Source organism: Balaenoptera physalus, assembly GCF_965194825.1.
Source record: "Balaenoptera physalus genome assembly, chromosome: 7".
NCBI lineage: Eukaryota > Metazoa > Chordata > Mammalia > Artiodactyla > Balaenopteridae > Balaenoptera > Balaenoptera physalus.
This window is the reverse complement of record NC_138886.1, coordinates 34,525,483-34,549,133: the sequence shown is the minus strand read 5'-3', so window position 1 is coordinate 34,549,133 and position 23,651 is coordinate 34,525,483. Positions and strand designations below refer to the sequence as shown.

Genomic DNA, 23,651 nt, shown 5'->3' with positions numbered 1-23,651 from the left:
GTGCACATGAGAAGAATGAGGAAGGCCCCTGCCCCCTAGGATCTCCCCATCCAGTGGGGGACACAGACACATGAAAAGACTTTTCCACACAGTGGGCTGGCTGCTGTGACTGTGGGCTGAGTCCCAAGCAGTCCAACCTTCTCAGTTTACAAGTGACCAAACTGAGACCACGGGGCCCCCTGAGCCTAAGGAGCCACAGCACTTAGCAGCAGAGCTGGGTGGCCTCAAAATGGTTTTTCCTGGCCAGGCACCTTTATGTGAGCGCCTCAGAGGAAGCTGGTGGCTCTGGAGGACAGCGGGACCAATCTGGGCAAGGGTGCTCTGGGCCCCCCTGCCTGCAGTGTGGAGCAGGACACTGGTCACAGGGCCAGGTATGTGCAGCGCTCTGGCTACTGGTTAACCAGGTGAAGGACTTCAGTCCACTGTGTGGTCAGGGGCCCAGGGCAGGGGAGTCCCGGACACACCCTCACCTAGCAGGAGGCCAGGGATGCCAGGCCAGCTGCCCATGACGTGCACTGGATTGGGGCTGGGGAGGCGCTCAGTCTGGAGAGGGCTGACCCCAGATGCTCCAGGGACAGAGGAGCAGATGGGGTCTGGCATCTGAGGAGGTAGAAACAGCCAGTGAGAGTCCCCTTTCAACCCAGTGAAAGAAAATCCTTTTCTTTGGTCCAAAAGCAGGGAATGGATGGGAAAGATCAATACTGACTGAGCACTGGACTCTCATTGTATCTAGTCCTCACGGCAGCCTGTAAGGGAGTATTAGATCCATTTTCAGGATGAGAAGAGTAAGGCCCAGAGAGGGGCAGGGCCCCTCTACGGGCACACAGCTAATGACTGGTGGAGTGGGGCTCACTCCCAGGTCCGGCACTTTTCCCTCTGGCCCCCCTTACTCGGTGAGATGGAAGGGGCAACTTGGAGGATTCCCACCACTGGAGGTGCCCAGATGAGGCTTCGTGGTTGCCCATGTGTGGAGGGCTGGAGGCAGGTCCTGGGGGCATTCAAACCGCCCATGGCCTTGGGTTCCAGAGCCTTTGAGTGACAAGGCAGGAGTCTGTGAGTCTGTGGCCAGGGGTGGACCGGAGTGTCTCACATCATGGGTGTGGACAGGGTGCAGCTCAGCCGTGTGCTTGCCCAGCACGCAGAGTACACAGATGTTTCCCTCTCTCCCACCCACCTTCCTCCCCTTCCTCCTCCCCTCTTCACTCATTCATTCAGCACTTGCTTGGATTTGTGATGTACCTTGTCCCTAGTCAGAAGCTGGGGGTGGGGTGGGGTGGGGGATGGTAGGAGTTCAAAGTGGAATGAAGCATGTTTCTTGCTGATGAAAAGCCCAGTCTGAAAGTGAGAGATTAAGCATGAAAAATGCACCTGTAGCAGGAAGCAGAAGTGATAAGCACCAGAGAGCACCGCAGGCTAAGTCTGGGGGAGGGTGGAGTGTCCTTTCCAGGTGACTCCGGCCTCAGGGGGATGAGCAAAGAGGCTGGTGCAACAGTTCCAGACAAGTGATAGGGCCTGAGCTAAAGAGTTTCCAAATGACCTTACCTGCTGTCTATCCATCAGAACAAGGCCTGGTATTCGGGAACCCTGCAGTGCGAAGACCAGTACTTGCTGAAGGTGTCAGGCATCAGAGGCCTTCAGGGGTGCACAGCCCTGACCCTAGCAGTCACCTCATAGTCAAGTCTTTTTTTTCCAAGCAGCTGGTTGACACCCATTAGTGGGTTGTAAAATTAATTTCGTGTTTACGGCCAGCATTTTACAAAATGGGATGAAAAAGAACAAAATGAATAGAATTGAATTGCATTAAAGTTACCAGAGATCATATTAATGGTATTGTTTTATGAAAATTTGTTTTGCATACATGTATCTGAACTGGGTCATGGCTATAATGTATATTTGACTTGTAGTCAAAAAACTTAAAAACACTGATCTGGTCCAACCTCCTCATTTTGCAGAGCTTTGGGAGAAGAGGGTAGGGTGGGCACTGGCCCCCTCCTGTGTTCTCTCTACTAAACTTGTCTTTCCCCTAAAGCATAGTTTATATTGACCTAGGTCTCCAAACTCAGCCATCCTCATTATTCCTGACCACTCCCAGAACTAGTGTCCCATCTGCCCAGTGGTGTGCCAGGAAATGTGTAGTAACTGGCTCCCTGAAAAAAGTATGCATATACATACATAAGTTTAATATGAATTGTACTGTTAGAATAGATTATCACACAAAATTTACAGATAATAAAATATACAATGATCTTTCTTGCAGATTGCACAGAGCCAATTAAATCTCAAAGAATGCTTTCATTGATTTTTGCCAAATTCCTTTGTCTGTAGCCAACCTGCCATTGACCCGTGAGGATATTTTCGACATGAATGTTGGTTGATATTTTTATTGACATTAATGAGTAACACAAATGTGAAACAATGGAGACAAGGTATAAGTCAGAACTTCACTCATTTGTCAATGTCAGTTGCCAGAAACTATTTTTTGGATGAATGGGATAAGAGTTTTAAATTCTAGAAGAATATTTCCTCTTTTTTTTTTTTTTTTTTGCTATTCACAATGTAATGGCTACAAACATATGTTTAAATTTAATCTGCCTTGTTAACATTTTCTCTGTCACTTTCTAGACAGTCTGCAGAACAGTAAATCAAAGCCTGATTTGTAGTGTTCACCCACTTCCCTGGTATAAATATTCCCAGCATGGCTAATTTCAAGCTAACAACATGATGTTGCTGACATGGAGATGTGAAGAGAGGCACGGTAGTGGCACAGACCATAACATAGAGTTTTCATGGTGCAGATATAACAGATGTAAATAACCTCTAGAGAATAAATCATAGCAAAACGTAGCAAAATAATTAGGAAGTGATGGGTTTTGAGGCTTTACTACCTTCCTTTTAAATAACTTATTTAATTATACATTTATATAATTTAATTTTTACCAATGGTGGTGTTTAACAACCGGCTTGCAAAATTCCTGATAATGTGACAGTCCCAAGCTGGTACAAGCCAGCCTGAGCACACTATTACATCTACCTCCGACCCCAAGGCAGGACTGTGGGGAGGCTGTGTGTTAGAGGATTGATGGGATTCACAAAGGCGGGCCAGGGCTAGCCCTGAATCAGACACCCCAGCACACAGGCTACTGCATTGCTGGAGGCATCACATGGACGGGCACGTGCGCACACACACACACACATACACACTGCACACACCTCTTCCTCCTTCCCAACCCTTCTCTGCACTCAGAAGTGGGAACCAGGTCAGGGTCCCGCTCACTGAGCTCCTTGAGCTGGACCTGAAGTAGTCCTGGGCTTCGTGATGTTTTCTGCTCACTGGCCCTCTCTGGGCCTCAGCTTCCTGAGGGAAGTTCCCATGGAATTTAACAGACATGCCCTTATCCTGTCTGTGCCAGGTGCTGGGCTGGACTTGGGATCAGAGATGAGTCAGCCATAGCCTGGAAGGTCAGCGAATGCTGGGAGCTCCAAGGGGCCACGTGAGCCAGCAGCGGGGGCTGGGAGGATGGTGACATGCAGGGGCGCCTGGCTCCCAGCCTCACCTCCTCCTGGGCAGGTTAGGTAACCTCTCGTGGCTTCAGTTCCTCATTATGAAAAGGAGGTAATACAATCTACCTCACAAGATTCCTGTAAAGATTAAATAAGGTAATATAAAATAGCAGGATTCCTAGGACATAGTGACACACAATAAAGTGACATTACTCAATAAAAGCTATTATATGTTTAACTTACGACTATAATTTATTTATTTTATTTATTTATTTTTGGCTGAGTTGGTTCTTTGTTGCTGTGCGCGGGCTTTCTCTAGTTGTGGTGAGCGGGGGCTACTCTTTGCTGCGATGCGTGGGTTTCTCGTTGCGGTGGCTTCTTTTGTTGCGGAGCACAGGCTCTGGCACGCGGGCTTCAGGAGTTGTGGCTCACGGGCTCTGGAGCGCATGCTCAGTAGTTTTGGCTCACGGGCGTAGTTGCTCCGCGGCATGTGGGATCTTCCCGGACCAGAGCTCAAACCCGTGTCCCCTGCGTTGGCAGGCAGATTCTTAACCACTGCGCCACCAGGGAAGCCCTAACCTGTGACTATAGAGTGATAATGTTAGGACCAAAGGAATCAGGACTGCGGGAGCACAGAGACACCCCACCAAGGCCATGAGGCAATCAGCGTGGGGATATTGGAGAAAGGAGTTGGGAACGCAGATGACCCTTGCTCTAGATGCACCAGCTGTGTGTCCTTGCTTGTTTCGCCCTCATAGCTTTTTATTTTCAATATTTTTTAAATAATGAAATATTTGTAATTTATACCCTATCACAGAACAAATCTTGCATGTTTTCACTTTATGCTGATTCCTGGGTAACTTCCCTTCAGAATGGTGTTTTATTGCTTTGGCATAAAATCCAGTCTTTTCCCTGATTACAAAAGCAAGCCATTCATTCATTTGACATGTGTTTATTGCTGTCTACTTTGTGTCAAACACTGTTCTGAGCAGCTATCAAGTAATACATCTGTGTACTACCCTTGGGAAATTCAAGAAAATCATTTAAAAAAAGTAGAATGAATGCAAATCTTACAACCCAGAGATGACCACTCTTCACAACGTGGGATCATATTGTTTTATAATTTTTTTTTTCACTTAACAGTGTATCATAAACACAGTTCCAAGCTATCATCAGTGGAAATCGGATTTTCTACATTTGGGGGTGCTGTTTTGCTGCTGCCCTGCAAAAGCTGTTCACCCCTCGACAGATCTGCCCCTCCAGCCCTGGACCCACTAGGAAGCAGTATGAGTCTCAGAGACCAAGAAGGGGGTCTCAGTGGCCTTCTAACTTGAATTGACTCCAGTGCCTGCTTCATCTATTCACTGCTGGAGTGAAAGCATAGCTATGGACCCCTTATTTAGAGAGCTACACTCTCTACTCTCCCTGAGCTCACCTGTTTCTAGCTCCTGCCAGACTAACTCTCAGCTCTGCCCTCCAAGCAAAAGACCGGCTCAGCAGTGAATCTGTGTAGGCAGAGTCACCCTGATGAAAGAGTTCTGTGGGTCTGTGTATCCTAACATTAGAAATTGCCTTTCTTTATTAAATGAATTCCGTTTCCTTTATTGATTAAATGAAGAAATCAAGTTTAGTCCGATCCCATTTTTGCTTGAAACTACAGGTTATAAACACACATAATTATGGAAGGAGAAAGGGCTTTTAGTTACTACTTTATACATTTGTAAGTATTTTGAATGTTTTACGATGAACCTATATTACATTTAAAATGTTATACACACATATGAGGGAGGGAGGGAGGCAGGAAGAGTGAGAATCTTAGCATTCTAGTACCTGAATTCAGGCACCTCTCTGATTATTTTCGTAGTGTATATTTTTTAGAAGTAGAATTCCTAGAAATGGAATTGCTGTATTTAAAGGTTCTTGGTATATATTGCAAAGTTAATCCTCAGAATGGTTATACCTCCTTACACTTCTGATTACCAGCAAATGAATACCAACTTGTCTTAACCTTCACTAATGCTGGGTAGCAGCGGTCCCTAACCTTTTTTGGCACCAGGGACCGGTTTCATGGAAGACAGTTTTTCCACGGAAGCGGGTTGGCGGGGTGGGGGGGGGCGGGGGGGCGGGGGATGGTTCAGGCGGTAATGCGAGCGCGAGCGATGGAGAGCGATGGGGAGCGGCAGATGAAGCTTTGCCCGGTGGCCCGCTGCTCACCTCCTGCTGTGCGGCCCGGGTTTGTAACAGGCTGTGGACCAGCACAGGTCCATGCCCAGGCCTTGGGGACCCCTGCTGGGTGGTATTGTTAATAATTCCCACTTTAATAGATAAGATAGCATTTCATCTTAATTTCTCCTTTCATTACTAGTTGAAATTTTAAGAATTTATTGAATGTTTGTATTTCTTCTTTGTTGGTGGCTTAATATTCTTTGGACAGTTTTGTTCTTGTGGTGTTTCAATTGTAGTCTTTATTTCATTTTTTTCTCTTCCTGTATTTGCTGGAGTGATTGAATTTTCATTCCTTCATATACACTTCTTAATACATTGATTTACTTTCTATTTATATCCTTTTAGTAGCTAACTGTGGATTTTTAACATACTTACTTAGAATTATATTTTACTTATGAAGCCCAGAAAGAGAAAGCAGGTTTCTACATCATCTTTCTAAACATGACAAGAACTTGGTCATCATTTCACTTCCCTTTGTATCTGCACCTGTTCCTACCCACCTCTCCCTTCTTCCGTGTGGGGTATCATCTGGTATTTCAACTCCAAATTGGCATTTCAAACATTTTATTTCACAATAATTACCTAGATATTTAACAATACATTTTCCTAATTTCTCTGTTATTCCTCTTAAATTCTTCCCCTTCCTCCTAGATTTACTTGAGAATTTCCTCCAATATTTCTTTCAATGAAGGTCTTTTTGAGTCTTTGTGTTTCTAAAAATGTTTGTATATATGTGTATATATTTAAAGTCCTGTGCTCAGGAATAATGGGAAGTTTTGCTAATTACTTTCTGTGGCTTTTTGCACCCTTCTACTTCCTCCTAGGTTCATTCTTCTTGTAGAGAATTTCCTCTACTCCTTATCTCAGAGAGGTTCTGTATTAACTTCATTTCCTTAGGAGTAAGCTCCTCTATCTGTTGAATTTTTGGCTCCCTTTGGTGGTGTAATCTTTCCTCATGTTTGATGTTCCTGGGATGGGTGCTTGTCTTTGTGCTGGAGCTTCCACTGGGATATTTGTTTGGGGGTGGGTGGCAGCTGCTGCCACAGCTAGTACTAAGGCGTGCTTTCAGTGCAGCGGGATGGAGGTAAGATGTACCGCTCGATGGGGTACCTCAGCAGCTGATCTACATCCAAAGCACCCGGTCCTTCCCAGGTGCCACCTGTGATCTGGAACACTGCCTTTCTCTCTGTGACCCATGTATACTACTCCCAGAGAAGTTAACCCCATTGTCCCTGGTCGGTCAGCAGGGTGGGAGGACTCTTGGGTCTCTGTGAGACCCCAACTCATCATTCTGTGGTCTGTCGGCAGCCCCCGCCTGCATCAGCCTCTTGCATATGAGTGTAGAGCACTTTTCTGTGGTCACAGCCTGTAGCCGTGCTGGCTGATGCTTTTTCTCTTTGATCTAGTCCTAACTGCTCTCCATCATTCAGCATCTTCTAGTAGTTTCTGTGTCCCTGATAGATTCCCTTCTTGTTTTCAAATATGGCTATTTTTTTTCTTTCTTAAAAAAAAAAATCTTTTCTGCTATTTTGAGGGTTTCTGTAGAACGAGGAGACTGATGTATGTGCTCAGTTTACTTTCCTAAAAACAGAACTCTAAATTTTATAGTTCTATCACATTTCCAACAGCATGAGTCACCCTCATCTCCCCCCACCACTTCTAGGTTGTCTCATTCCTATGTTTAGACATCACCGTGGAGTACTGGAATTTCAAAAAATTTCAGGGAAGTATGCCATGCTCATGGATTCCCAGAGGAATGCTCTTCCCTGAGGCTTCTGGGAAAAGTGGGAGCTGACCGGGAAGGAAGCCCGAGGGATGGCCAGATGGATGCTGCAGGAGTGAGGCACAGAGTGAGCAAGGATCTGGAGGGTGAGCGTGTGCTGAGGTGGTGCAGTGCAAGTCAGAGCAGCAAGAGCGAAGTGTGGTGGGAGCCCAGAAGGGAGCAGGTCCCTTTCAAAGAGAGGCCAGGAAACTGCTGTCATGTGTTTCAGACACGAGACCCCAGCAGCCTTGTCCTGCAGACTCTGAGGTCTGGAGAGGACAGAGTCCACAGTCTGTCGTCCAGATGACCGCTGTCCTGCCCCAATAGCCCAGCAGTGAATCAGAGTGAGCAGATGCTTCTTGACCTCTGGCTACGAAAAACTATGTCCAAAGGCTGGTTTCCTGTGAAGTTACTGAAGCTTAAGTCTCAGGGGCCCTCACTTGCACAGGACCCTACCAAGGCTCTAGGAGGGTGGGAGGCACCTTGGTTAAGTGTTTACATGGTGATATATTTTCCTTAAAATATGAAAAGATAAGATATTTTTGTAGTTTTATTTGAAAAGGACATCCAAATAATATAAGCTTTGGGCGCCAAGGAACCTGAATCTGTCCATGACTATGTCATCAAGAAAAGAAGGAGTTAGATCCAGTTAGTAGGGCAGTTGTATAGATAATTAAGCTGGAGAAAGAGATATGAAAGAAGATAATCCACTTAGGGAAGACACATCACAGGTGAGTGGCACTGACTCAGAAACGGAAGTTAAAAAAGATCAGATGATCTCAGTGGGCTACAAGCCAGATTCCTGACAGTGACGCTCAAGGCTGAAGGATCAATGACTGCAGCAGTGACTGATGATGTGAATGTGTGTTTCGGTTGTTTTTCAGGACCAGGCAGCTAAATGGCACTTGTGCCAGCTCGGTGGACATGGAGCTCTTCCTCCATTACTCCCTCATCCCATCAGTAAGTGAAGGCAGGGGAGGGTGGAGGAGGGAAGAGAAGGGGAGCTGGGCTGCTCCCATACACAGTCTCCCAAAGGGATCTGAATAGGTCGGTAGAGACTTGCTCTCTTACATTATGCACTAAAAACACAGGCAGCAGAAGGCTTTGAAGGTCCCAAGAGTCAGGGGCACTGACTTTTAGGGGAGTCAAAAAAGGTTGTTCTGTGGAAGCAGTGCTGGAGCTGAGGTCTGTTGGAAGATGTAATGAAGAACATTTCAGACAGAAGGGAGAGCACGTGCAAAGGCTCCGTGGCGGGCAGGAGCATGGAGAGTGTGAGAAGCTGAGAAGGCTGGCGTGGCTGGAGTGGGGAATTGAGGTGGAGGTGTCTGGGGAGGTGGGCAGGGCCAGGCCGTGTATGAAGGAGTTTGGTCTTTGTTCTAAATACAGTGGGAAGTAGTGGAGTGTTTCTGGCCCAAGGATGGTGTGATCAGATGTATGTGTTGAAATGATCACTCTGTTTGCAAGTGGGGATCAGGTTGGAGGCAGGTAAGAGAGGAGGCAGGAAGACCAGTTAGGAGATGGTTGCAGGGGTCCAGGTGAGGTGATTTTACATCATCCTAGATGATGGTGGTCACCTCCAGATGTTCAAGGGGTAAAAGCAGTAGAACCTGGTAATGGGTTGGATAGAGAGATGAGGGAGAGGGAGAGGTTGAGGATGACTCTTGGGTTTGTAATTTGCACAGCTGGAAGGATGGTGGTATCTGCCATTCACTTGTTAAGGAAAATTAGAGGGGATCGAAGTTTGGTGTGGATGAAGGAACAGGGCAGGGAGGAAAATCATGAGTTCCATTTAAGACATACTGAATTTGAGAAGCGTTCAACACATCAAAAAGAAATGCCAACTATGTAGCTGAACATATGATTCTGGACCAAGGCTGGGCTGGAGATTCAAGTTTGTGAGTCTTGTGTGTATTTGGTGGCCATTGAAAGTGTGGACATGGATGGGATCACCGAGGAAGAGAGGATGGGGCAGTAAGAGGAGTGGTCCTTGGACTGAACCATGAGGAGCTCCACATCTGGTGGTTGGGTAAAGAATGATGCAGCAAAGGAGACTGAGAATTACTGGAAGAAAACCAGAAAAGTGTGGCTGATAGAAGCATAGGGAAGAGAGTATTTCTAAGAGGAGGAAGAGGTCAACACTGAATGCTGTTGTGAGGTCAAGCAGATTTGGGCTTAATGTTTACATTTGGATTGAGCAACAAGGTGGTAATTAGTGACTTTGGCCAGAACTGCTTCCGTGGAGTATGGGAGTAGAAGCCATGTTAGGGGGTCAAAGAGCAAGTGAGAGGTGAGGAAATGGAGACAGCAAGTGTAGATAATTCTCAGGAATTTTCTGGTAAAAGGAGAAAAGGGGCATCAAGTATAGGAGAATATGACTGAATCCACAGGAATAAAAAGCAAAGAAGGATTTGCAACCTGAAAGTTATTACCCATTTTTTACAGATGAGGACCCCGAGGTTCAGAGAAGTTAAGTCTCCCTCCCAGCCAGTGTGTGGGAGAGACTGTATTTGAACCCATGTCTGTTCAGAGCAACACAAAGGAAAGCTCAGTACAAAACATTCTGGAAGCTCAACGGTGCATGCAGCCAGCTCTCCAAGTCTGGAGTTTGAGTCCTAGACATTCTGAGTGCTTTGCTCACCCACACTCTCTCCTTCAGCGAGGGCACCGAGGGGCTGAGGATGAACGTTCCCTCTGACAAACTCATTTTCTCTTTCTATAGCTTTTCATCATTTTGGTCTTGTCCCTTCTCCAAAGACGAGAGCACCATAGACAGACAGATAACGCTTCTTACCTCCTGGGGAACCGCTTCAGAATGATCATGTGAGTTGAGCCAAGGTCCATCACTACAGCTTGGGGTACTCTGTGTTTGGGACCGACACCATTTGTAAGACTAGGCTAACCACCAGTTACCTCCCCACCCACCTCTACCCCACCATGGACAGCCCTGCCCCTCCCTGCCCCAATCCACCCAAGGCCCAGAGAGTTCAGAATTGGCTTCCAAGCTATTGCACCCTCAGCACCCAGGACTGCCCAGAAGTGCGTAAAACAACTCAAGGAGGCTCGGCTAACTATGGGAAAGGCCTTCCCACACTCAGCACCATGGCTACCCCAAGAAGCAGGGGGGGAGAGAGTTCCCTGTCACTGGTGGCAGCAAGCCTCCTTGTTGGAATGGAGGCATGAGACATGCCCCAGGAGAGCCCGCTGGACCAGGGAGCTTTCAGGGCCTTTCCGACTCTGCCATTCTGAATCTCTGCTCCCTTTATCACATTTTTCCTTGAGTTCTAATTGTTCATCTCTCTGCCTCATCACCCTCTAATTAATAATAATGATGATGATGATGTAATTAGCATTTATTGCATACTGTCTCTGGCCCAGGCACTGAGCCATCTGCTTTGCTTACACTACTAGGATGGACCCCAGCATGGTGGAGGTTGTTATCCTCATGTAGTGGATGAGCTAGCTCAGGCTCAGAGAAGTTGAGTCACTTGCCCAAGGCCACAGAACTACCAAGTGACAAGAGCTTTAACCCAGGTCTGGTTGCTTTTGGCTGTGATACTCCCAGTGTCATAACCTGAGAAGACTCAAGGATGTGAACACACTCAGCTCTCAACCTTGGGCTCTGGAGAAGGGAGAGGAAGCCAGGATGTCAGGATGGAGTCTAAGGGTGATCTGACCTTTGCGGTGAGAGAAATCCAACAACAATGTCCATATACCATATACCAGCCCAGAGTAGCAAGCATCCTGGATACCACCCATTATCGGAGTCAGCCCCTCCCAGACTGCCAGGTCTAAGCCACATTGGCTGAGGCACAGAGAGAGACTGAGGCTGGTGGATAAAGAAGATCTTCAGACTTTGCCCTGGGCATTTGACATGTAGGGCCTGGTGCAGGACTTTTTAAGTAAGACCGCTCTATGGATCATGTTAAACTGCTTTGAATTCAATTAATAATGGCACAGTTTTCTTGCTCTCTGGCCACTTTCTTATGAAAAGCCCTGCTTTCCTGAGTAGTTTTAGCTTACCGTCTTCACCCATTAGTAACCCTTCGCATGTGCATGACACTCCACAGTTTATAAAGCGGGTCTTCATTTGCCATCCACAGTGTCTCCGTGATATGAGCAGAGCAGGGGTGTCATCTCTGTTTTAAAGATAGGGACACTGAGTCCCACATAGCGCTTAAGTACTACAGGTGGGATTGATGAGAATTCAAAGCAGTTCAACAAAGTGCGTGTCCACGAACGTGCAGTGAGCAGCTACTCTTCTCAAGGTCCTGTGCTAGGTCCCACTCCAGAGGAGTTCATAGTTCGCTAAACAAGTGATAAGGAAAGCATGGACATGAACCTAGCGCTGAGGGGACCCAAGCAAGGCAGCAAGTAGGTGTGCCTGATGCGGAGTGGGTTGTCAGGGAGGTTTCTGAGAGGGGTGTTCCCTGAGTTGTGCCTTGAAGATGAAGACGAGCCAGCCAAATGGAACAGGAAGGTGGGGCCCAAGTCCCCACCTGCAGTACCCTTCCCTTCCTGCCACCTTGAGTTTTCATTAAGCCCGCTTCAAATGGCACTCCAGTGGGGAAAGCCTTTTCTCTTTGTCTCAAATGCAATTGCTTTCTCTCGTGTAGACAAAGCTCTTTTGGTTAGAGGAAACAGATATCCACTCAAGCTTGTTTGCATAAAAGGGAAAGAAAGGACTTTTTATAAAGTTACAGAGATCTCACAGAAACTGGCAAGGTTGGCCTCATGGGAACTAGAGCTCTTGAGATGGGCGTCTCTGGGAGACGGATTCTATTATTGCCTCCTTGTGTCACTGGGGTCCCTTCAGCACCATTTTACCATTTTCCTCTCTGCCATCTGACTTTATCATCGGACTTAAGGATCTCTGCTTCCCCCAAACGTCGGCAAGACTCAATTTGGCATGACTTTCCGGAACAGAATTTTTACAGCTGACTGGCTCCTGTCCTCAGAATCACAAATCCAAAATACAAGGCCAGGCACGGTGATTGGGCCCATCCAAAGTCAGGTGACCATCTGACCACCCATAGTCCAATCAGCTGTGGCCAGGAGGTGTGATCACATGCCACCAGCATAGCCAGTGATACCCAAACCTTCCCGGGATATTGGAAAGGAGGACTCTTGTAGACCATGTAGGTGCAGGGCAGGTTCCCCCAACCTGTCTGGCACATACTCTTTGTTTTGGTTTCTCAAGTCATACTGCTTGTGTCTCTCATAGATGAAATTCATCCCATTTTGCTTGTTGTCATGACTGCTGGTGTCCTTGCTTATGTTCCCCAGACTTGGAGCTTCTCCAGGGCAAGGATTTTGTCTTCCTCACTTTGGTACCCTGAATCTATGCCTAGCCCCCAAATTGGCACAGAGGGCCTCAGGATATGTCAGTTGAAATAAATAGTTTACTACTCAATAATCCCTCCCCAGAGTGGGATTGATACTTTGGAAATGAACTGTGGGAAGGAGCCAGCTCTGGCCTCACGAGTTGTTTCTCTTATTCACAGACCTCTGGACTTCGTGGGCACTTTTCGTAACCGATGGTCCTATGGAGTAGCCTTTGGGGCTACAGCCAATAAGGTCATGTTCTTATTCTCAGAAGGCTACCAGCCCCTGCAAGTCCCACAATGGGCCCAAGGTATGTGTGCTGCCTCATACCTGCTGGGAGTTTTGCCGTGGAAATTCTTGCTCTTGGAGACTGCATGGCAGGGGTTCTCTGGGATCAGGGGATAAACTTTGTTGAACTGTCAATGTTCTTCTTAGCTTGATACTTGCCCAAGGTCAATGCCAAGCCCACAAAGTCTCAAGCTTTTTTGTGGGGGTTTTCTCCCAGTTAGATTCAAAGGTTTTTTAGACATAGTAGAACAAAGTCTCAGAAAATAGGTTCACTGTCACCAACCCTAGATATCTCTCCTGAGTCATAGCCATGACTGCCTTCTTGATATCAGTAAGCCCTCAGATGCTTCCTCAGGGAACAATGTTTACTTCTCTGGCCATTGATCTGAGGCCTCTTTGTTCCCCGTGCCCTGTGCTCTCCCTGCAGGTTCAACCATCCCTAATCCAGTGACTCCCAAACATCTCCTGTCCAGCTTGGTTCTCTCTCCTGGGTTCCAAGCCTATATGAGCAAATGCCTACAACATCTCCTTAGTTTTTAGGAGTTTTTAATGCAAATTAAAACCAAAATGATGCATCTCTTAGAAGTGTACAAGTTAAGCTTTGGCAAATGTTTACATCTATGGAATCATCACCACAATCATGATAATGAACCCCAGAAGTTAACTTTTTCCCGTTTGTACTCTCTCCTTCCCACCCCATCCAGTCACCACCCCCATCCCCAGGCAATTATGCAAATGGAATCATACAGAATGCAATCGGGGTTTTTATTGGGGGGAGAGGGTCTGTTTTCTTTCACACAACATAGTTGTTTTGAGATTCATACATGTTTAGCATGTATCAGAAATCATTCCTTTTTCATTTCTGAGTAGTGTTCCACCGTATGGAGAGACCACAGTTTGTTTATCCATTCACCTGTTGACAGACATTTGATTTATTTTCAGTTTTTGGCTGTTACAAATAAAGCTGCTGTAAGCATTATAAGTCTTTGTATGTTTCCATTTTTCTTGGGTAAATACCTTTGAATGGAATGTCTGGATTATTAAGATCATGTAGTAGATTATACTTTTAAAGAAACTGTCAGACTGTTTTCCAAAATGATGGTTCCGTTTGATTGTAGATTACCACCTTCAGTGTATGAGAGTTCAAGTTTCTCTATGTCCTTGACAACACATGGTCAGTCTTTTTAATTTTAGCCATTCTAAGAGGCATGTTGTGGTATCTCACTGTGGTTTCAGTTTGCAGTTTTGTAATGAGTGTTGTTGTTGAGCATATTTTCATGTGCTTATCTGCTATCACTGTACCTTCTTTGGTAAAGCGTTTGTTCAAATTATTTGCCTATTTTAAAACATTGAGGATTTTTTGTTTTCTTCTTATTGAGTTTTGAGAGTTCTTTATATACTCTGTATATAAGTCCTTTATCAGATGTATAAATTGCAAATACTTTTCCCCAGTCTGTTGCTTGTATTTTTATTCTACCAACAGTTTCTTTTGAAGTGCTGACATTTTAAATTTTGATGAAATCTAATTTTTTCATATTTTCTTTTATGGATCATGCGTATGATGTCATATAAGAAATCGTTGCCTAAGCTAAGTCACTTAGATTTTCTTCTTTGTGTTTTCTAGAAGTTTTATAGTCTCACAGTGTTTGCATTTAGGTCTATGGTACATTTTGAGTTAATTTTTTTGAATATAGTGTGAGGTGTGGATTGAATTCCTCTTTTTTTTTTTTTTTTTTTGCCTTTGGCTATCCATTTGTTCCAGCACTGTTGTTGTTACAAAAACCTGTCCTTTGCCCACTACATCGCCTTGGCACCTTTGTTGAAAATCAGTCGGCTACACATGTGTATGGGTCTATTTCTGGACTGTCCATTGTGTTCCATTGATCTGCAATATGTGAAGGTTCCAATTTCTCCACATCCTAGCCAACGCTTGTTATTTTCATTTTTTTTTAAAAAATTATAGCCATCTGAGTAGGTGTGAAGTAGTATCTGATTGTTGTCTTGATTTGCGTTTCCGTGAAGACTAATTGATGTTGAGCATCTGGCTGGATGAGAATATTGTTTCTTGCTTCATGGCTGAAGCGTTCCTCTTCTGTTTTTACAGAGTGATTATATATATGTACCCTCATTACAACCTCATATTTTCTGAGTTGGCTTCTTCCTTCCACTTTTGTCTGGACCCACTACTACCCAGTTCCTAATGTTCTTACCTTCTCATTTAGGATTCTCACTGCCAGCAGTTTCTCTTTCATGTGGGGCTTGTGCTGGGAGGGGACTTGGATATTTAGTATAATGAGCTCATGGACCCTGATGGCTCCAGCATCCTCAGACCTACTAACACCTTACTAAGGTCTGCTGATTCTCACCTATGAATCAAGGCCATCAGCACTGTGCCCAGTTTCAGCTGTTATTTCAGCTTCAATTTCCTGTGAATATCTGCTGGCAATTTTGGGTTCTTCTGTTCTTGGGATTTCAAAGATCCTATTGTCTTCCCTCTGCTTCCTCTTAATCAGATGTTGATATCAAATGGGTCCTGTCACTTAGATTTGTTGTAGATGTTTGTTTTTGGTTTTGCTGTCTTCACTGCTCTGTCTGCTTTCATGGTTGGGGGAATTCATATAAATTTAAAAATTATGCTGTTGCAGCTTCTAACCTCACAGCAATTATTCCTTTTATGTGGTCCTTACCTGCCAGTCCTCCACTATTCACATTTACACAAGTACTGATCACCTCAACCAACCATCTCCCATCCTTTGAGTGAGAAATGTCCTTCCTTCCCTCCTCTCCATCCTACAAACTCCCACTTATATTTCATGGCCTTGCTAAATGTCACCACCTCCAGGATGCCTTCTCTGATACCCAGACCCCAGGTGAGGTCCATGACTTCCTCTTTTTGTCCTCACAGCAGGTTGAATATGCCTCTATTAGCGTACGTATCACATCGTTTACTTTCCTCCCGGTCTTCCCTATTGGACTGTAAGCATCTCAAAGCAAGAACTTTGCTCATTCCCCCTATGTCCTTGGTGCCTGACCCACAACCCAACTCAAAGTAGACACTCAGGAAAGGTCACCTTGCCCAATTACATTTTAGTGGATCCTGTTAGACCATCTCAGAGCTAGTCAGTGGCAGCATTAATATTATTATTGCCTTATGGATGAAATGCACAATAATTTACAAGAGGTTTTAGAACACAGTACATCACTGCTGTCTGTGTTGCTATGGTACACTTTATGGTGCTTTACTCTCAGTGATTTTTGTTTGTTCATTTATGTGGTATGTTTCTGCCCATCATACTGTGAGCTAATCAAGGGCAGGGACCAAGTCTTCTTCATCTCAATAGTTAGCCCAGTGCCTGACATGGAAGAAGTACCAGGAAGGGCCTGTTGCTTGAATGCGTGAAAGATATATCTGCGTTCCTCCTTGTACTAATCTGGGGCTTGTCCACTCATCTCCTTAAGTCCTGAGGTCTGTGACTGCAAGTCACATGAAACCCCATAGCTGCCCTGGGTCTCCCCTGAGCCCGTGAGAAGAGGAACTCACGTCATCTCTGGCCCTGTCTCTCCCAGCCTTTGTGCTTCTGATCGGAGGCATCGAAGTCGGCCTGTCCCACTTCCCCTTCTTTGCTTGCCTCTCGTCGGAGTTCCGGCTGGTCAGCTCCATCCTGGGCTTCAGCTACTCTCTGATCTGGTAAGATGGACTCTGCCTGCCTGGCCTCCTGCAGTTCCTTTGGCCGTGGCTGGACTCTGGACAAGGGGCTGGAGGTGACCTGAGAGCTCTCTTTGGAGGGCACCTTGCCCAGAACCGAGGCCCAGGGCGGGTGGGCGGAGTGACTGGTCCAAGGCCCACCGCAGCCCCTCCTTGGAAACTGCACTTGAGGCTTCAGAAGGTCGGGCCTGCATTCTGTCTGCTCCACAGGAGGCCGCTCATGATTAGAATATTCCCGGAAGTCAGGGTTGTAGAAAAATTCGTTTCTGTCAACTGCCATCAGTCCCAGGGTTAGAAGCAGGAGTCCCCTTTGGGTGCTGCTTCTCCTTGCTGTCGCTGCTTCCCTGGGAGCCCAGGAGAAAGTGCAGGTGCCCCAGCTGGGCGTTCAGTGCTGTCACAGTCTGGCCTCTCCCCATCTCTCCATGCCTGACAGTCTCTAGCACACACCTCCAGTCATGCAAGACTCCTATATTCCTTCCTCCGTCCACTTATTCATTCAGCAGACATCCCACTGTGAGCCAGGGAGAACACTGGCGGACAGGACAGACCCTCATGGCACATGTGTTCTGGCCTCTTTGTCTACATAGTGCTCTTCCCTGTGTGTATCCTCTTCCCCCACTTGGCCCAGCGACAGATACCTGCTTATCCTTCGTGGATCATAGCCCTCAGATGTGGGACCTTTCTGACCCTCCTCTTGAGCTCTGTGCCCTCAGCGCTGACACCGGACTGGCCCAGAGCTGGCCCTGGGGAATATTTTCTGGCTGAATAATCCCATGAACACTTCTACTCACCAGCCCTGAAACTCATTTCATTGCCTGCATCCCCCTTACTGGGCCGGCTTCCCCACTACAGCATTTTCTGTGGGGCAGGGGTCCCAGGCCCATTGTGTGAACCAGCGCAGAGGGCTCACAAGCAAATGATACCCCAATGGCTACAATTCCAGAGTTTGTAAGTGGCTTGCTTTTTAAAAATTAGAAGAGAGGGTATTCAGCGTTAGATGTGGAATAATATCATCTTAACAGCTGCTGCCAGACTTTTTGAGCAGGAGAGGAAAGGGTGGTCAGAACCACTTAGCAGCTTGGGCACCTTGGGAGTATGACCAGGAATGTGTGTCCAGCCGGGAGAAAACGTTGAGGCTTATTCCTCAGGGCAGTGTTTACAGACAGGGCATGTCCCGTCAGAAAGAGCCTTGGTCCCAGAGTCAGGACACCTGGGTCTTCGTCCTGGCTCTGGGTGTGACTCTGGAGAAATCCCTTCCCCTCTCTGGGCTTCAGTCTCCCCACCTGAGTGATGAGGGGAGAAAGTAGGAGACCTCTCAGAGTCTTCCTGCTCTGCCGTTGTGGATCCCAGGATTATGTCCTCAGTGAGGATGTGTTAAATGAATTCAGTGTGCATGTACCTAGGCACAAGCTGTATGCCTGATCTGGGTGGGATGTACTGGGAACCAGTCCTCCCAAGAAGGATTCAGAGGGGAGGTAACTCCAGGCAGGTGGTATCTGAGCTGTTTTCACAGGGGCTGTGCTGGGAAGGACCCCAGGACCCCAACCCTGGTTTCTGTCCTGCAGGTTTGCTGTCACCATCCTTCACATCACACAGTGTCCCCATGGGCAGGTGAGTCCCCGCTGAGCTGTGTTTAGAGTATTCAGTCCTATCACCATGGCCAACTCGCTGTGTGACCTGGGACAAGCCTTTGCCACTCTGGGCCTCAGCTTCCTCGTGTGGGTGAAAGGGGAGTTGGAGCCATTCATGATGCTTCCATTTGTAGAGCATCTTGTGTTCATCAGGTGTCATTCACAGGAGATGTTCTCTCAGTTGATGCTCATAGCAGCCCCTCAAGGGAGGGGAGCTCTTAGCAAACCTGTTTACAGGTGAGGAAACTGAGGCACAAGTATATTATGTAACTCTTGAGAAGCAGCAGATTTGGGAGTTGAGACGAGGTCTGGCTGACTCTCAAGCTCATTTCTTTCCATTCCTTCATGTAGCCTCAGTTTCTCTGTCTATAAAATGGGAGACTCAAACTAGATGAATCCCTTATCACTTTGCCATGCATCGTCTTTCTCAGAATTAGAGGAAGCTGGTTCATCTGTTTAGCCCTGTACCCCAGGAAAAGGAGCAAGATGAAAGAGGGGTGTCACACTGCACCTAGAAGGGTTACCAGGTGTGTGAGGGGAGTACGAAGAAGCCACCTGGGCCAGGAGCCCACGGGAGCCTTGCCAAAGCCTTTCCTGGGCTTCAGTAACTATGGAGGATTAAAGGGTGTGATAAAGAGAGTCCGGGGGAAGCTGGACTAGAAAATGAGGCTGGTAGTCTGGGCCTTCCCTCTGCATCGCTGCGCTGGGATTGAGGGCATTCTGGCAAAACTCTGCCCCCAAAGAAGCCCTCCTTCCCACTGCTCACAGTACCTGAGGTTCAGGATCACAGGTATTTTCTTTGGAGTATTGGAGAGCTTTCAGTCTTCCAGAGGTTCTTTGGAAATTTGAAATATTCATGGTTAATTGGCAGGGTCTCACTTCTATGCTCAGAATCACTAACACCAAGAACTGCTACGTGCCAGGCGTTGTTCTGGGCTCAGTTCCAATCACTAACCGGAGAATCCTCAGGACACTTTGCAGACAGTGTGTTAGTGCCATTCCCAGTTCACTGGTAGGAAAGCAAGGTTCAGGGGCTAACATGACTTACTAATTAAAGATCATGGGACTGAAATCCAGACTAAGGAATTAATGAAGATTTGTTCTCATGTTTTCAAATGTATTTATGAAAACTTTATTTATAAAAATGAGACATTAGAAAGGGTCTCAAATGTCAAATATTAGGGGAAAGTTTAGATAAAGTTTGGTTCATCTAAATAATGCACTATTATGCAGCATTAAAAATAATGTTCACAAATAATTTGTAACCATGTGGAGAAGTGATTATGCTATATACAGACCTATATATTTGGTACTATCTCTACTTATAATAGATATAGCTATATGGGTATAGATAAAGGTGAAAGACACTGAAATACTGACGGTGGTTATGTCTCACATATTAGCATATGTTGGAGAGGAGGATGAAGACACGGGCCCGCACGTCTCAGAATGTGTCCGTCCCCCACCCTAACATCACTACATCAAAACTGATTTCTTCTTAGGGAGAAATACTCTGGAAACATAAAAAAAATGAAACTAACCAGTAAATTGTGAAAGATACATAACAATATGATTTGTCTTAAAACAGTGAAAAAATTTTTTTCTCAAAATGAAGCTAAAAATAGAAAAACTATGAGCACCATCTTGAGAGACCTGTTACTCTTGGGAGCCTGTGTTGCTCCCAAAATGATGACACTTATGGGCTCTCCCTCCCTCCTTCCTCCTTCCCCCCCTCCCTCCCTCCCTCCTTCCTCCTTCCTCCTTCCCCTGCCTCCTTCCTTCCTTCTTTCCTTTTCTTCTTCTCCTTCTCCCTCTCCCCCACCCCTCCCCTTCCTCTTCTCTCTCTCCCCCCTTCTCTCTCTCTTTCACCCTCCTCTCTCTTGTGAGTATTTTCCAAAAGTTATATTTAATACCTAATGAGAAAAAAGCCATGAAAGCCCTTTGTATAAAATTAAATGGGGGTGCTAAGACTCAAGTCCAGGGCTGCTGGACTCCAAGTCCACTGCTTGTTCTGATGATGTGGGACTGGGGGAGCAGAGATTGGCTGCTGACCTCCAAGCTCTGAGAGAGTTGGCCCTGGTGGGAGCAGGCTGGGGCAGGCAGGTTCCTGTGCACAGCCTCACCAGTGGCCTAGCCCTTCCCCACCTAGAGCCCACGCCCCATGGTCTGCTTCTGTTGCAGTTTGTGGGGAAGTATGAGACTGTCATGTTCTACTGGCCCTCACTGCTCTGCCTGGCCTTCCTTCTGGGCCGCTTCCTGTACATGTTTGTCAAGTCTCTGAGGGTCCACCTGGGCTGGGAGCTCCAGATGGTGAGTACTAAGTAAAAACACCGTGTGTGTCCTGACAGGTCAAGTTTTTCCAACAGCCTTGTGAGGTAGGTACTATTATTACTTCTCCCATTTTGTATTAGGAAACTTGGACCCAGAGATGTCAGTTGCATTGCTCAAGGTCACATAGCTAGTCTATAGCAGAGCCAGAACTGGAACCCAGAGAATTTGGTTGTTGAGGCTCTCTCTTACCCATTGTGCTTCTTTTTCTAGTTCCTCAAAGTAAAGAGTTAGGTTGTTTGCATGAGATCTTTCTTTTTTTCTTAATATAGGCATTTACTGCTATACACTGCCCTCTTAGAACTGCTTTTGCTGCATCCCATAAGTTTCTGTATGTTGTATTTCTATTTTCATTTGCTTCAAGATATTTTTGATTTCCCTTTTGATTTTTTCTTTGACCCATTGGTTGTTCAGGAGTGTATTGTTTGTGAATTTTCCAATTTTTCCCCTGTTATCAACGTCTAACTTTTTGTAGTCAGAAATTATGTCTGATATGATTTCAATCTCTTATGTTTAAGACTTGTTTTGTGGCCAAACATATGCTCCATCCTGGAAAATGGTCTTGAGAAGAATATGTATTCTGCTGCTGTTATATGGAATGTTCTATAAATGTCTGTTTGGTCCATTTGGTCTATAGTGTTGTTCTAGTCAGCTGTTTCCTTATTGATTTTCTGACTGGATTATCTATCCATTGTTGAAAGTGTGGTGTTCAAGTCCTCTACTATTATGTTGCTGTTTATTTCTTCCTTCAGTTCTGTTAATATTTATTTTATATATTTAGGTGCTCTGATATTAGGTATGTATATATGTTTACAATTTTTATATCATTTTGATGAACTGACCTCTTTATCATTATATAATGACCTTCTTTGTCTCTTGTGATAGTTTTTGACTTAAAGTCCACTTTGTTTCATAAGTATCACCCCCTGCCCCTGCTCTATTTTGGTTACCATTTTTATGAAATATCTTTTTCCATCCTTTTGCTTTCAGCCCATGTGTGTCCTTAAGGCTAAAATGAGTCTCTTGCAGATAATCTATATGTGGAATTTTTTTTTTAATTCACTTAGCCACTCAGTGTCTTTTGATTGGAGAGTTTAATCTATTTACATTTAAAGTGATTATTGATAGATAACGACTTAAAATTGCCATTTTGTTAATTGTTTTCTGTTTGGTAATTCCTTTTTCCTTTCTTCCTTTCTTCCTTTCTTCCTTTGTGATGTGATGATTTTTTTGTAGAGGTACGCTTTGATTCCTTTATCTTTTGTGTGTAGAATACAGGTGCTTTTCTTTGTGTTTACCATGAGGCTTAAATAAAACATTTTAGGTTATAATAGTCTATTTTAAGTTGATAACAGTTAAACTTCAATTGCATAGAAGAACTCTATACTTTTACTTCTCCTCCCCAACATTTTATGTGATTTATGTCACAGTTTACTACTTTTTATATTGTTCAACCATTAACAAATTATTGTAGCTATAGTTATTTTTAATACTTTTGTCTTTTAACTTTTATACTGGAATTAAAAGTGATTTATGCAGCACCATTACAGTATTAGAGTATTCTGAATTTGACTACATATTTACCATTATTAGTGATTTTTATACTTCCATATGTTTTTTTGTTGCTAATTAGCATCATTTTATTTCAACTTGAAGAACTCACTTTAACATTTTTTGTAGGCAGGTCTAGTGGTAATAAGTTCCCTCAGTTTTTGTTTGCCCGGAAAAGGACAGTTTTGGCAAGAGTCGTATTCTTGATTGGCAGGTTTTTTCTTTCTGCATTTTGAATACATCATCCCACTTTCTCCTGTCCTGCAAGGATTCTGCCGAGAAATCCCGTGATATCTTTAAACGGGTTCCCTTGTACCTTGTTCAAAATTCTCTCTTTGTCATTGACTTTTGACATTTTAATTATAATGTGTCTTGGTGAAGACCTCTATATATTCAGTCTATTTGGGGCTTTGTGGATCTGGATGTTCATTTTCCTCCCCAGATTAGGGAAACTTTCTGCCATTATTTCTTTTTTTTTTTCTTTTTTTCCCCCCCCAAAATTATTTATTTATTTATTTTTTGGCTGCACCAGATCTTAGTTGCGGCATGTGAGATCTTTGTTGCAGCCTGTGGGGTCTTTAGTTGTGGCGTGCAGGATCTTTTAGTTGCAGCATACAGAATCTTTAGTTGTGGCATGTGAAATCTTAGTTGCGGCATGTGGGATCTAGTTCCCTGACCAGGGATGGAACCCAGGCCCCTTGCATTGGGAGCGCGGAGTCTTAGCCACTGGACCACCAGGGAAGTCCCCATTATTTCTTTTTTTTAAAAAATATTTATTTATTTTATTTACTTATTTTCCTTATTTATTTTTTTTGGCTGCATCAGGTCTTAGTTGCAGCACACGGGATCTTTGTTGAGGCATGCAGGATCTTTTCAATATGGCGTGTGGTCTGCTCGGGTTTCTCTCTAGTTGCAGCGTGCAGGCGTCTCTCTAGTTGTGACGTGCAGGTTTTCTCTCTCTAGTTGTGGTGTGCAGGATCCAGGACACATGGGCTCAGTAGTTGTGGCGCATGGGCTCCAGAGCATGTGGGCTCTGTAGTTTGCAGCATGTGGGCTCTCTCATTGAGGCGTGCAAGCTCAATAGTTGTGGCATGAGGGCTTAGTTGCACTGCGGCATGTGGGATCTTAGTTCCCTGACCAGGGGTCGAACCTGCATTCCCTGCATTGGAAGGTGGATTCTTTACCACTGGACTACCAGGGAAGTCCCTGCATTATTTCTTTATATAGCTTTCTGCCCTTTTCTCTTTCTCTGTTCCTTCTAGGACTCCAGAAGGAGTCCCCCACCCCATTGACCCCCTGCCCCACTTCCCTGCTCTTAGCTTTCCCCAGACTATTC

At 45.4% G+C, this 23,651-nt stretch overlaps 1 protein-coding gene across 7 annotated transcripts in view; it reads left to right on the top strand.

Annotated features, from left to right (window-relative positions):
* Positions 1–23,651, top strand: part of LOC309663907 (stimulated by retinoic acid gene 6 protein-like) — a 63,156-nt gene that overhangs the window by 8,756 nt on the left and 30,749 nt on the right. For all 7 annotated transcript variants that reach the window (XR_014265514.1, XR_014265515.1, XM_082468648.1 and 4 more), the window contains exons 2-7: positions 8,374–8,449; positions 10,209–10,309; positions 12,991–13,121; positions 16,667–16,787; positions 18,371–18,416; positions 20,618–20,746. Coding sequence is in view for 5 of the 7 variants with exons in the window: in XM_082468648.1 (XP_082324774.1) it covers positions 8,374–8,449; positions 10,209–10,309; positions 12,991–13,121; positions 16,667–16,787; positions 18,371–18,416; positions 20,618–20,746 (604 nt within the window). In the remaining 2 variants the exon portion in view is untranslated. The remainder of the gene's footprint in view (positions 1–8,373; positions 8,450–10,208; positions 10,310–12,990; positions 13,122–16,666; positions 16,788–18,370; positions 18,417–20,617; positions 20,747–23,651) is intronic.